This window comes from Athene cunicularia (genome assembly GCF_003259725.1).
Source record: "Athene cunicularia isolate RWA chromosome 23 unlocalized genomic scaffold, athCun1 chr23_part1, whole genome shotgun sequence".
NCBI classification, from domain to species: Eukaryota; Metazoa; Chordata; class Aves; order Strigiformes; family Strigidae; genus Athene; species Athene cunicularia.
The window spans coordinates 2,108,642-2,122,574 of NW_020799130.1; the positions used below are offsets into that span (position 1 = coordinate 2,108,642).

Below are 13,933 nucleotides of genomic sequence, written 5' to 3' on the forward strand. Positions count from 1 at the left end.
GGGATGGGGATGGGGATGCGTTAGCACAGCACGGGGGTGATACCCAGGGGCCAGGCAAGTGGCTGGCAGAGCCGCAGGCAGAGAGGAGGCAGCCAAGGGTGCTGCAGGCTGGAGATTTGCGGGATGAACCCCAGGAATGGGTCAGAAGGTCCTGAGCCGCTGCTGGGCTCGTCAGTGCACCGGCAAGGGGCATGGGGGCTGCTGCTGCCTGTGCTGGGGCTTACCTGGGATCCCCGGGGGGCCCGGCATGCCTGGGTGCCCGCGGCCAGCTTCTCCCCGCTCACCCTTCTCGCCTCGCTTCCCTGCGGGGAAAGAAAAGGCGAGGGAAGAACGCCACAGTGGGAAACACGGACCCTGCAGCGGACTGAGGTTGGGGATGAGTGTGGCTGGAGGAAGCAGGGTCAGCCCCGAGGAGGATTTTTCGGGGCACAGTGTGGGTATGGCCACCCACCTTTAGGTCCTACGTTGCCGATCTGCCCGGCAGCACCCAGGATGCCGGGGACACCTCGAGGTCCCATGGGTCCATGTGGGCCCTGCTCACCAGGCGGCCCGGGGGGACCAGGGGGTCCGGGGGGTCCCATGGCACCGACTCCACCCAGGGCAGCTCTCTTGGCGCTGACCGCCACCTCCGCCAGCTGCTCTGTAGGACGGGGAGAGGCCGATGTGGGACGGGATGTGGTGGCAGCCGCCCCGCTGGCCGTGCCCCGCTTCCCCCCTCACCTTGCAGCATCTTCAGGACCACGTCGATGATGTGCTGGTCCCCGGCGTCCCGGCCCTGCCAGCGGCGAGAAGAGGGACACGGCACAAAGGGACATCACTCCTCCCATCCCCATCTGCACTCACAGAGCCAGTCCCATCCCGATGCCCCGGTCCAGAGCACCTCCCTGCACCCGATGCTGCCTTCCCCCCTTCTCCTTTTTCTGTTTAGTTCCAGTCCAAGTGCTCCAGCCTTGGCTCACGCCGTGCCCAGCCATGCTGTGACCTCCCCACGGCATTAACTTTCTGCAGTACCATTTTGTAAGTATAAAACAAAGCTTATATGGAAAAATTCTGTCCCCCAGGCAGGCTGTAAAGGCACACATTGGAGGTAAGCCTGCTCCTGGTGCTATATACAGTGAGAATTAAAGAATTCCTCTTTTCTAGAAGAGTGGGATCCCAGCTCAGCCCTCCTGGAGAGCTCGTGGGGGAGCACGGGCAGCTCCCGAGATGATCAGCAGCCATTTCCCAGAGGAACTGGTTGGTAAGGAGAGGTTGGAGGGGAATCACCTGCAGAACTGAACAAGCTGACAGCGGCAGCCCCCAGGTCACCACGTACACGATGCAGAGGTGAGAAGGGGGTGCTCTGGGGGTACTCACCGCTACACCCCTCTGGCCGGGCATCCCCGGGACGCCGCGCTCCCCGACGAGTCCTCGCGGGCCAGGGGGCCCCGGGTAGCCTCGTGGGCCGGGTGCGCCTGCATCCCCCGAGGGGCCGGGGAAGCCGAGCTCGCCCTGGATGCCTTGCTGTGGTGGGGATGGAGAGTGGCGTCAGGAGAGGGGAGCCCTGCCCTGAGCACCCCGAAACCCCGAGGACCTCCAGTACCGACGCTTGCAGGCGCGGTCTGAACCCTGAATGGGGTCTGAACTTGAATCTGGGATCTGAGCTGAATCCTGAAGCCCCCCTCCAGTGAAAATACTTTCTCAGCCCACCAGCCTCCAGATGAGGGTCCCACCACGAAGGTGCGGGGAGTCCCTCGCTCCCAAGCCCCCGGTCACTCACCTGTCCCTTCGGCCCCGGCTCGCCCGATTCACCCTGGGGACAGAGGACACCAGAAATGCAATGGGGAGATGGAACAAACTTAGAGTTGCAGCGAGGGAGGAGGCACACGTACCCTCCCGCAGCTGCACTGGGGTGCAGCTGCAGTGCCAGGAGACCCCAGCACGGGCAGGGACCCACGTCCATCCACCCCACATCCCTCCGCCCCAGGGACCGTCTGCAGGGACCCACCTTCTCTCCCTTCAGCCCCGCGAGGCCGTGAACGCCGGTGTCTCCCTAGACAAAAGGCAACAAGAAACGTGACCCTTCACTGCCAGCACCCACCTCCTCCGCAGCCACTTTAACCCCCTTTTTTCCCCGCTTTTGCTGGGGGTAATGACAGAGAAAGCACCTGGTGTCAGCGGGTGTCACCTCCCCACAAAGGTGGGTGCCAGCCCTGTTAAACGGGAATGTCAGCGATCTCCCACCGACCGCCCAGCCCAGGCAGGAGGGTGATATACTCACAGAACCGCCTTTGGGGCCGGTTTTTCCTGGGGAGCCCTGAAGAAAGGAGATGGTGGGGGGTCAGCCCAGCTCACTGCCACTTCCCTGAGCCAGACCCCCGAGCAGCCTGCGTCCCGCAGCCAGGAGCAGTCACCTTGTCTCCTTTGATTCCCGGCAAGCCTTGGGGTCCTGGGATCCCCGGTGGACCCTGCTCGCCCTTCGGCCCCTGGAAATCAAGGTAACGCGGGAACAAGAGAAAAACGAGTGAGAAGAGGCAGTGGGAAGACCCTCCTCCCTCATCTGAGCATCCTCCCCAAGGCAATGAGGTGCTTGGGCAGCCCCCCATCCCCTCCAGCGGCTCAGGCTGCCCCACAGCATCCCAACCTGCCCTGAATCTGTGCGGGGACAGGGCAGAAAGCGATGGTGGAGCCTCCCCTCCAGCTGCACCGAGAGCACGGGGGCTCTGCCAGGGATGGGCCCCAGTTCCCCAGGAGGCCAGAGGGACAAAGGTCACTTTTGGGCCATTCTTCCAACCCAGAAAAGCCTCCGAGGGGGACCCAGCAGCCTCCCCACTCACTGCGCTGGGAGGAAATTCATCTCCTGGCTGGGCCTGAAAACCCAGCATGGCCCCGGGACTGCTAATCCCTGTGCTATTTGCCCCATCAACTAATCCCTGGCCCCAGCAGCCAGGCACAGCGGGACAGGGCACGGGATTGACCCCGGCCGTGATCAAAGCCAGAGTTCTGCGCGGGGGGTGCCAGCCGTGCGCCCGTCCCTCCTCCCCAGCCACACACCCGGGGTTGAGCATCCCCAAGTCGTGCCCAAGCTGGTTTCCCAGCCGAGCTGTGGGTGCAACTCACCGCTTTCCCCTGCTCGCCGGGGGGGCCCACGGGGCCACGCTCGCCCCGGTCACCCTGCAGAGACCCAAGAAGAGACCAGAGTCAGGGGCAGCTCCTGGCACCACCACAAACCCCTCAGTGCCCCAGACTCACCTTCATCCCAGGGACACCCTGCGGTCCCTGCTCACCCCGAGGTCCAGGTTCACCCTAAGAGGCAGGAAAAAAAAAAACAAAAAACAGAAACCCAGACCAGAGGCCTCTCTTGCATTTGAGTGGCATCATCTGCCCTCATCCTTCCCCGAGGGATGTGTGGCCCTGTCCTTGTCCCCTGTAGCCACGCCAAGGGCTGCCACTGCACCGGTGGCCAAGGAGGTGCTGGAGAAGTGGCCCCAGGGGCTTCCCCGTGAGGAAGCTGCTGTGGGGGGCAGAGTGAAGAGGAGGGTTGGGGTGGGATGAAGATCCTAAATCTGCCTTCTTTTTGACAGCAAATAGGGGGAAAAGAATGAGAGACAGAGAAAGAGCAACCCCCAGGCTGTGCCCAGGAGGCACACGGTGACCTCTCTGTACTTACAATCTGCCCCGGGGCACCGGTGACACCGGCCTGGCCTCGAGCACCTGCTTCACCCTGCAAACAGGAGACAGAGGTGGATCGGGGCAGCGAGGACAGGGGCGGGGATGGCACGGGGACGAGCACGGAGGCAGCCACAGCTCTGCGGGGGACGGGGCAAATGCTCAGCAGGGGGTTACTCCAGCCCCAGCTGCCCCAGACCCACCTTGTCTCCTGGGCCACCTTTGCTTCCCGGCTGACCTGGCAAACCCTGCGGACACAAAGCCAGGATCAAACCCAGTGCTCAGCACCGGAGGCAGCCACCCTGCCCCGAGCCCCGTGCCCAGAGGCAGCGTCCCCACTGGGTGCTGTCCCTGCACCCCAGCACCACCCGGAGAGGGGGGCGTCACCCCGCGGGTGAGGGGGAACCTGCCCGGGCGGCGGGCTCCCACGTTCCCGTACTCACAGCTTGTCCCCGGTGTCCTGGCGTTCCAGGGCGGCCGGCCTGTCCCACACTGCCCTGCGAGGGACAGAGGGGATGTCACCACATGGCAGAGAAAGGTGCAGAAATGGGGTGTCCACGGCTGGGACAAGGGACTCCTGGACACAGCGGGACTCTGCACTTGACCCGCGGGGACAGCCACACTCCCCTAGTCAGGAGAAGCCACATCAAGGGCCAGGACCTTCCACCACTTGCCATCCCCGTTATTTCCAGCGAGCACTGGTATGAGGAGCAGCGTGTCTGTGCCCCTGCAGCAGCTCACCTTCACGCCCGGGATTCCCGGGGTGCCGTCTTTGCCATCGATGCCCGGCAGACCCTGTGGAAGAGGGAAGACTTGCTCGGTCTGACACCTCCGAGAGGGACTGAAAGGCTTGTGATGGGAGTAAAAAAAAGGCTGGGAAGGGAAAGGAAAGCTCCAGCCCTGAACTGAGCCAGGGTGCAAGGCTGCAGGATGGTCCCGAGCAGGACAGAGAGGGACAGAGAGACCCTCTCCTCGCAAGGGGCTCAGCCCTCGATGTGTCTGTACTTACGTTCTCCCCCTTGGGCCCGATGTCTCCTTGGGGGCCCCTGATGCCGCGGCCACCCTAGAGCAGGAGAGCACGAGCGTTACTTCAGCCGCTCTCTTGGTGCAGGGGACGGAGTGGGGAGAGGGAGGAGATGCCCATCGAGGCACCCTGGGCAGAGCCCCCATCTGCGCTGGGGAGCGGGGCCAAGCTGGGGAAAAGGGGCCGTTGGCATCGCACGGGGCACGGTGCTGTCCTCCCCAGCAGGGCAAGGTCACCTACCAGATCTCCCTTCTCGCCAGGGTCCCCAGGTGGTCCCTTGGGGCCTTCCCGGCCCTGGAAGGGAGAAAGACGGGGGCTGAGTGGCAAAGTGCGGGGTTCCCCGCCTGCCCCACAGCCCCCGGCGATGAGGGAGGATGCTCACCGGCCGCCCGGCCGCTCCGATGGTCCCAACCATCCCCTTGTAACCAGCAGGACCCTGCAAAGAGAGCACGGGGGGTCAATTCCTCCCATCCCACCCTCAGCCCCCAGCCGGGTCTGACCCCACTAGCAAGAGGCAGTGTCCAGGTCCCTGGGATGGCCAAGGAGCCATGTTAGTGATGCTCCATGGAAGCAGCGTCCCACCTGGGGAGCAACCCCGTGGGAGCTGCTCCCTCTGACCCCGGCATCCAAACGGCACTTACCGTCTCGCCCTTGGGTCCTGCCATCCCAGGGTAACCCCTCAGGCCCTGCGGTCCCTGCGGGGAAGGAAACAACAACCGGCTTAGCTGGAAACGGCCCCAGGAGCGGCCCAGGGGGGAGCCGCAATTAAAGCAAAAGCTGGTACTGGAAATCAGCTGGTTTTGCCAAATACGAGGTCTTTCAGTCCTCCTAATTCTGCAGCCCCCCACCAGGTGCCTTTCCAGTTGTCGGTTCAATAACAGCAACAGGCCCAAACTTGGTGCGGCTTCCCCCAGCAAAACTCTCAGCTTCAAAGTGGTTTTGCCCTTTCTCGGATCGAAAGGGCTCAGCTCATTAATTACTTTTCATCTTCAAAGTGCTCAGCGAGCTCAGACAGCTTTAATCTCCACGTCCCCGTGGTGAGCTGGGCACTGCACCCCCTGCTCAGGTGGGATAAGGGGGGGCTCGGCGTACAAGACCAGTTTGGCCCTGGCCGGTGAGTTATCCTCGTTAAGGCGCACTAATGACTGAGGCAGAGCTGACCGCGGAGCTCGCCATCAGGATGTGGCTTTGCCACCTTCCTGGCAGCAGCTCTACAGCTGGGAGGAGGGAGATGGATGGGATGAAGGCTTTGCTCTGGTCCCCGCAGCGGGTCCCTGGGAGCAGGGACACAGGGATGTCCTGTCCCTGGTGTCTGGGGCCAAGCACAGACCAGCCACCCCCAGCCCCTGAGGCACCCAGGGGACGGAGCAGCAAAGAGAAATAAATATGTTACCGGAGGGCCTGGGACACCTTGTTCTCCGGAGACGCCGACGTCACCCTTGGGGCCCTGGGGAGGGATGGAGAGAAGCAAGGTGAGTGTTGGGGTGGAACAGGGGTACAAACTGCCCTGCGGACACGAGACCCCTCAGCTGGGACTCAGCAGGGGATGGGGTCAGGTCCAGGGACCCGCAGTGGGAAGACCACCCTGTCCACCCTCCATTTCCCAGCCCTGGGCCTTCCTCCCCCCTCTCCTACCTTTTTCTTTCCTTCCCCCTTCCTCTTCCCAGAGCCCCCCGCTGTCCAGCCCAGCCCCATCTCCCCCAGAGGCAGCTGGGGAGCTGCTGGAGAGGTCACTCACCTGCCCGCCCTGCCTGCCGGGCTCCCCGAGGGCACCGGGCCGGCCTCTGTGTCCCTAAGGGTGGAGAGGAGGGTGGTGAACATCCCTGGGCAGAGCAGCATCCTCACAGCAGCATCACCTGGAGCCACCCTGCCTGTGACACCCCACCCTGGGCTGCCTGCTGGTGACATGGTGGGGCTCAGCATCCCACTGGTGATGTGGTGGGGCCCAGCATCCCACTGGTGATGTGGTGGGGCCCAGCATCCCACTGGTGATGTGGTGGGGCTCAGCATGCTGCAGCCTTGAGGGCATGTTCTGGGGATGCTCGTGGGGTTTAACCCTCCAGGCTTCACAGCGCAGGGAGCTGCACAGCGGCACAGCCAGGGCTCTGGCACAGGGTCTTGACCCCCAGGAAGGGGTTGGCAGGAGCTGGGGAGCCACGGGGGACCTCTGCCATAGGACCCCTGCCCCCAGGGTATTGTGCATTCATGTCCCATGCTGCCAAGGGAGCAGAGCAGCTCCTGAGCTCCCTGTGCCTCCAGACTGGGGAAGGATCCCCGGCTCAGGCACAGCGTGGTGGAGGTGACGGTCTCTGTCTGCTCCCTGGCAGCTCCAGGGCTCCCTTACCTTCAGTCCCTGCAGTCCCTGGGGGCCCTTGGGACCTGGTGGGCAACTGGTCGGGCACTGGTGGGGAAGAAGAAGCATGTGTTGAGTTGGGGAAGGACCCGGAGGTTGCGGAGAAGCTGTGTTGGGGACAGGCTCTCATGCCACACGGCGAAGCCGGGCTGTGCGGTGACGCAGGGGACCCACGGCTCAGCTGGGGACCCTGCTCCTCTCCACCCCATCGGCCCCCAGTTACCAGATTACACTGGTGTCTGTATTTCAGGCCAGTGCAGCACACGCTTTTCCGGCAGCCGTTACCCTGCAAAGGCCTGCTGAAGGGACAAGGTAATGGCAGCTCTCACCAAGAAATCAGCGCTGCCTTCCAGTCCTTGGATGTGTCCTGGGGGGCCCTGGAGGGAAGGAGACCATCAGCAGCTGCGGTTTAATACCGGCACTATTTTACAGGAGGGGTGAATGTTTCACCTGGGAGGGATGGGAGCAAGGCACGGGACGGGAGGTGTGTGCCAGAGCCCAAGCCCCAGCCCCAAACCCTGGGCTGAGGGGCAGGGGGACTTTTCCCTCCTGCAGAAAATGCTGGTGACTGGGGAGATACTCACGGGTTTCCCTGGGGGGCCTGGGGGACCCCTTGGGCCGTCAGGTCCAGGGTCGCCCTAGGAGAGAACAACCTCAGGAAAGGAGATTTAGGGGTGGGGGAGGCAGCAGGTACTGCCTGAGCTGGGGTGGAGAGGGGTGATGAAGCACCAGAGACCCAGACAGGGGTCACTGGGTCATCCCCCAGCCGTGAGCTGAGGGGGGATGGATGACACCAGGGGACCCGTCTGCAGGCACTGATTCCGTCACCCCTCCCTCCCCACTGCAGTACCCCATTTGCCCACACTATGGTGTCGCCCCTATTTACTCCGGGAGCCCCGAAGTGTGGAGAAGTGGATGCTGGGATAAGGAGGGGAGGTTTTCCCACTCCCCCTCCTGACCCCTCACCTTGGGTCCCAGCACTCCGATCTCTCCAGGAAGCCCAACCTGGCCTGGAAGCCCCTTAAAGGAGAAGAGAGACATTCCCTGAGTGACAGAGGTCGAACCTTGAGACCCCCCACTTTGGGATGCTGAGATTTGAGCTCTTCCAGCACAGCCCCAAGCAGGGTCCCAGGCAGCTGCCCCATCCCCACCCACATGGCACTTACGGGTGGTCCCGGCAGCGAAGGACCCTGCAACAAGAAAAAAAGACACAGTTGGTCCAAATTCTCCAACATCCCCCCAAAACATCAGCATCCCTGCCCTGAGCAATGCCCATGCCACCACCAAGGATGCAGCTGAGGGGGCTGGATCCCCGCTCTGCTCCCACCCCACTCATGGGTGCTCAGGGAGTGGGCGCTGGAGCCAGGAGCAGGGGCATCGCTGGTGCCCGTGGGAGAGGCAGATACTCACGGGGAGCCCCGGTGGCCCTGGGAGTCCAGGCTGGCCCTGCCGGCATGGAAGGGGAGAGTCAGGAGCTGAAACAGGAGGGCCTGGCCCTACCAAGCTGTGTCAGCCCCTAAAATTCATCTCCCCATGGACCCAACCTCAGTGTCCCCTCATTGCCAAATACTCCATCACCCCATCCCTGCATCCCTGCACAGCGATGGGGCTGGTCCCAACTTGGCCAGGCCCCGCTGGCTCCAGGAGGGCAAGGTGGGAGCCCGGAGTGGTTGCCCTGGAGTGGCCCCTCACTCACTTTAAGTCCTGCCCCGCCGATGGGTCCTGCCTCCCCCTTCGCTCCCGTCAGGCCCTGCAAGAGAAGAGACAGCAGGAGGTTATCGCCAGCCCTTTGGCTCGACAGCCGGACCTTCGCGCTGGGGCTCTTCCCGTCACGAGGGGCTCTGGGATGTCAGTGGGGACTTTGTGCGTGTCCCTGCATGCAGCAAACCTGGCGCTGAGGCTGGTACCTGGATCCAAGCCCCGATGGCACAGAGAGCCCCCCAGCGACGCTCCGCAGCCCCCCCCCAAGATGCCCAGCTCTAAGGCGCCCCGCCGGGGCTCGGCAGGGACCCTCGCACCACCGCACACATCCAGCCCCGGCAGAGGCACGTGGGGAGCTCGGCCCCTCCGGGATCCCTTTTAGAGCAACTCCGGGTCACTCCAGCGAGGGCTGTGCCTGTGCCGGGGTCTGGATCCCTGCAGCTGAGGGACTGTCACCCACGGGCTGGTTCACGGGTGGGGAGCCCCTGGCTCAGCCCGGCTCTGCTCCCATATTCAGAGGAGCCAAACTCTTTCGCAGTCAGATTAGATGGGATGACCAATGCATGCTTATGACGATAGTTATTATTCTGTTCTTTTCTCATTGAAGAATAACTAAAACCCCACAGATTTATGAAGTGCCGCCCAGAGACACAAAAGAGGAGCCTGCAGTTTGTGTTTCCTTCTGACATACGCAGGCGCTTACCCGCGCCGCGTGGCGCTGGGGATGGCATCGGGCACCCCACCCAACCCTCCCCGGCCACCTGCCACGCACCCCTGGGTGGAGCGTGGGGCTGGGAGCTGGCCCCTCACGGCATCAGGGCAGGACAAGGAGGCAGCTCCATCCCCTTTCAGCCCCCCACCTGCCCCAGGCTGGGGAGGGGACAGTAGGGGAAGTCACTGATGTCACCTACATGGGTGCCAAGGGGGTGGCTCCGGTGGGGGGGGGCACAGGATTGCTCCAGATTTATTCTGGAGGAAAGAACAACTGAACCAGGGCTCAGGACAGCAGCTACAGTAAAGGACAAGGAACAGCCTTTTCAAGTTCAGGGGTGCCAGTGCTGTGCCGTGGCTTTCCTGGCACAGCTCTTGCCTGCATGGGGTGGAGGGGGACACGCTTTCAGAGCCCGGGTGGTGGGAGGGGTGGCAGCAGCCCTGCCTGAGCTCTGCCCGTGTTTCCTGCTGGGCCTCAAAAGTTGCTTTCAGCTCCCGCTCGAAGAGATTTTCTTATGTGTGAACAGAAAAGGATCCCTGCGCAGGGGGCATGAGGAGTTTGCTGAGACCCTGCTGCGCCGCGGGGGCTGCGGCCGGGGACGCCGCAGAGGGGACGGGGGGTCAGTACTCACGTCGATGCCCGGCTTCCCTGTGGGCCCGTCTGGACCGGGGGCTCCAGGCTCCCCCTTGACACCCTTTAAAAGAGAAGAGGCATGGGGGACAGATGGAAAGGAGCTCCTCCAGAAGGGGCGAGACCATCGGTGAGCTGCAGGGAGACATGGGTACTCACCGGGGACCCGGGGGCTCCAGCAGAGCCTTTGTCACCCTGGGGAAAGGGAAGAAGGTTGTAAAAAGGGGTCTGTCATCCCCCCAGAGCCGGGCCTGGCAGCGCAGGGGGCTCAGGACCCGTGTCTCCCATCCGCCTCCCCAAGTTCGAGTGAGGAGTTGGATCCCCCAGCATGGCAGCCGGGTCAGGATGGGGCCAGCGTTGAGGAGAGAGGGCTGGGCTGGGGTTGCAGGGGAGGGGGCTGCGGCTGTTCTGGGTATAAATAGCACTAAAATAACACCCTGGGGTGAGTCTCAGAGAAAGGGAGCTTTCTGCTGGCTCACAGGTCTGCCCTGTTCAGGCTCCCCACAGCCCTGGGGAGGGCCCGGAGCCACGGCTGCTGGCCACAGCCCTCGGCACCTCACTGCTCTGTGGGCACCTGACCGGGGTGTCCTGATCCCCACCGCCCCCCCACACACTCCCCATCCTCACTGGGCACCTCCAGGCTGACCCCTGCACCCAACCACTCCGAGAAGCCTCTGCTGCCCGGATAGGGGTGCCCCCAGCACCCTGCACCCAAACCTCCTTGCTGTTGTGCTCCCCAAAAAGCATTTTGGGCCCCATTTCCCAGGGTGGTGGGGAGGCCACGGGCTGCTGTCACAGGGAGGTGGATGGAGTAGTGGTGCAGGAGCTGTGTTCCCCCACTCCATCACTGCTGCCCGGGACCACCGGCAAAGCCAGGGATGCTTCATCTGCCCCAGCCTGGGAGCAGGACGGCACTGGCACCCCCTGCCCTTCGCCGAGCCTCTTCCCGGACACAATGTCCCTCTTTGTGCCGCAGGTCCCCTCCCTCTCTCCCTCCAGCCCGCAAGGTTCCCGGTACTCACGTCAATGCCATCCGCTCCTGGCACTCCTGGGGGACCGGGGGGCCCTCGTGGGCCGGGTTCTCCTGGCGGCCCTCGCTAAGGGGGTAAAAAGGACAGGACCCACCTCAGGAAGGAGCAGCTGGACGCCGAGAGATGCTGGGAGTCAGTGGGAGCCCAGGGTGCAGCGTGCTGGGGACCCATCTCTGGAGAGCTGGGGTGGAATGAGCACCCCTCCCCATGGCTCCTCCGCTGCCTGGGCTGTGCCCCCCCAGCAAGGGCTCGGATGGAGAAATCCAGGAACTGTCCCCCCACACTGACACAATCAGCTCCCCATCCCCTGATGAGTTTTCACCCCATCACCCCCTCCCGACTCAGGTCTCGACGGGGCGATGGCAGCGCTTGCGAAGGCCCCTCTCAGCTCGGGGCGCAAACCCAGCGCTGGGATTTTTAAAAGCACCGATTTAGGTGCCTGAAGCCCTGGTATGAAACGGGGACCCCCAGCCCCTCCGTGGGCTCCCCCCCCGCACCGGGCTGGCTTGCTGCCCGCAGCACCACTCCACAGCATCGCACAAAAGCACCATTCAGCTGGCGGCGGGGGAGCTCCCCAAGCAGCCTGGCCCCAGCTTTGAGGTTTGCACAGGACTCCACAGGAGCAATTTTGTAAAGAAATCTCTGTTATCCTAACGGGGTGTTTGAGGGGGAAGAGACTCCGGTCCCAGAGACCAAACCCCTGGTGTTCCTGGAAATGAAAACCAGACAGGCTGGCTGGGGCCACACGCCTGTGACTCCTCCGTCCTTCCAGGCTTATTTATTTTAAAGTGAAATATATAAGGATGAGAGGTGTTGCTGGTTTGTTCACAGAAGTCGGAGAGTCCTGGCTTTGCCTTGGAAGCAAACCCCGCGGTCGGGTCGGGGTGGGAGCGAGCACCCGTCCCTGGGAGCGCCCGTGAATGGCACCTTTGTCCTGCCTGAATGATTTCCAAATGGTTCCTTGTTCCAGGAGCTCCCACGTCCCCCTCGCTCCGACCCGAGCCCGCTCCCCCGGCCAGACCCCGCCACCACAAGCCCAGGAGCATCCCGGGGGGGGCTGTTTTAGGAAAGCAGCTGCCCCTCCAGCTCTCTGTAGTGAGGCTGGCTGTGCCGGCGGGCAGCTCAGGGGCCAGACGGGAAGATTTTTTTTTTCCAAAATCTTTAGTCAAAATCTGATTTTTTTTTGGATGCAAGGCAAGGTATTTTCTCTGTTCGGGTGAGCTCCCAGGAGGAACGCTGCCTGCCCCGCTCGCAGCGCTCGCCCCAAGGAGCAGAGGGACACCTCTCTGCTTCTCTCCGATGTATTTTCTCCTGCCCCTGGGGGAGTCCAGAGAGCCCAGGAGGATCCCAGACCCCCAGCACCTCCACTGCTGGCGTCTCTCCCCGCTGCCACTCAGGAAGCCCCCGCAGAGCCCCAGGACAGCCCTGGGAGGGTCAGAACCCCCCCCTCAGCTCTGCTCAGCCTCCCTCAGCCTGGATCCAAGCGCATCCCACTAAAGCAGAAACAGAGAAGCATTTTCCCAGGCAATGGGAGGCAGAAGGTCTGGCAGCTGCTGGGGAGGAAAACGGTGGAGAGTCCCCCAGTGCTGCCCCAAGGGGGAAATAAAACTAAACTTATTGAGCCAACAAGTCCCAAACTTCAAGGTGCGCAGCCCAGCCCTGTCCCCATCCCACGGGGCCGGAGGCAGCTTTCAGCTCAGTGAGGTCCCTAGAGGGTCGGGGCTGTGGGACCTGAAAAAGCGAGCATCTGCGATGGGGGAGATGGGGACCGTCCCCTCTCTGTCCCCTCTTTGTCCCCCAGCCCAGTCCAGCCCAGAGCTGGGACTAAGCAGAGACTTACGATTTGGGCCAGGCAGAGGCAGGAGGCTTGGAGCAAGAGCCAGAGCCGGAGCGTGGGGGAGCAGGCGGCCATGGCTGGCACCGAGCGGCGGCGGCCTCGTCGCGCTGCGCTCAGGTACGGCGGCAGCCCCGAACTGCACGGCTGGACACTGCGGGGGGAGGAGGGGGCTCATTAATATGGAGCAGTGGGACGAGGCAGGCGGACAACCCCGGCCCCCCGCCCCTGCTCAGGTGAGCCCATGGCTATTTTGGGCTGGACGGTGCTGGAGGATTTGGCACAACGGGTGGTGGGGATTTGGCACAAAGGGGCTTTAATGCAGACAAGGGGTTGGGAGAGGAGGGGGACGAGCTGGGTCGGCTTTTACTGGAGCTGCATGGTGAGACCCCAGCCAGGATATCTGCGGGGGCCCCCCCAGGAGTGCCCCTGTGTTGTCCCCATCATGATGCCTGTGCCAGTGCCACAGGGCACCGCGCTGCCCGGGGCTGGCGCTGCGGTTGCCCCCACCCCACCGTGATGGGTCAGCCACCCTGGGGAGGGTCCTGGGGGATTTTCTGGCATTCCTGACCCTATTTCTGCCACCCTGGGGAGGGTCCTGGGGGATTTCTGACATTTCTGACACTATTTCTGCCCCGCCAGCCCCCACACAGCCCCAGGCAGGGCAGCCACCCCCCTGCAGGTCCTGGGGCACCCCTGAGAAACGCCTCGGTGTGGCATTGGGAGGGGAAGGGGGGGCTGTGCCAGGGGGTCACCCAACTGCACCCCACATCGCTGGCAGGGCACGAGGTCCATGTCCGTGGGGGGACGGATGTCCCACTCATCACCCCTCCCTGTGCCCAGCTCCCCCCAGCCAGCTCCTGCCTTCGCTGGCAGCCGCCCCCCAGCTCCCAGGGAACACGGGGATGATTCATCTTGGCGGTTTCTTCCTCCTCCTCATGGAGGGCTCGAAGGCTCCGTGATGAGCCGCTGCAGACTGATTCATCGGTACTGGGGGGGG

General features: G+C 63.4%; 1 protein-coding gene across 2 annotated transcripts; it reads right to left on the reverse strand.

Moving 5' to 3' along the window:
• Window positions 1–156: 156 nt before the first annotated feature.
• COL9A2 (collagen type IX alpha 2 chain) lies at window positions 157–13,172 on the reverse strand. 2 transcript variants are annotated; one of them, XM_026863412.1, is made up of 31 exons: window positions 12,940–13,171; window positions 11,091–11,165; window positions 10,228–10,263; window positions 10,070–10,132; window positions 8,722–8,775; window positions 8,436–8,471; window positions 8,192–8,215; window positions 7,992–8,045; window positions 7,610–7,663; window positions 7,355–7,402; window positions 7,017–7,073; window positions 6,411–6,464; window positions 6,066–6,119; window positions 5,314–5,367; window positions 5,055–5,108; window positions 4,913–4,966; window positions 4,658–4,711; window positions 4,390–4,443; window positions 4,092–4,145; window positions 3,852–3,896; window positions 3,650–3,703; window positions 3,232–3,285; window positions 3,100–3,153; window positions 2,394–2,465; window positions 2,261–2,296; window positions 1,988–2,032; window positions 1,760–1,792; window positions 1,357–1,503; window positions 721–775; window positions 452–640; window positions 157–302 (listed from the first exon to the last, which is right to left on the reverse strand). In XM_026863412.1, the coding sequence occupies exons 1-31, from the start codon at window positions 13,009–13,011 to the stop codon at window positions 172–174; spliced, it is 1,920 nt and encodes a 639-aa protein (XP_026719213.1). In that variant the 5' UTR covers window positions 13,012–13,171; the 3' UTR covers window positions 157–171. The 2 variants fall into 2 exon arrangements, 1 of the variants encoding a protein (XP_026719213.1); XR_003399903.1 differs by having other exon boundaries at window positions 212–302; window positions 452–635; window positions 12,940–13,172.
• Between the last annotated feature and the right edge of the window lie 761 nt (window positions 13,173–13,933).

Bases quoted from the DNA above. Each gene is read 5' to 3' on its own strand.
- COL9A2 (XM_026863412.1), bottom strand. From the start codon at position 13,011: ATGGCCGCCTGCTCCCCCACGCTCCGGCTCTGGCTCTTGCTCCAAGCC. The intron at 10,264-11,090 runs GTGAGTACCGGG...CCCTTTCCCCAG, and splicing joins CAGGAGCGGATGGCATTGAC to GGTGACAAAGGCTCTGCTGG. The intron at 3,154-3,231 runs GTGAGTCTGGGG...GGGTCTCTGCAG, and splicing joins AGGGTGTCCCTGGGATGAAG to GGTGACCGGGGCGAGCGTGG.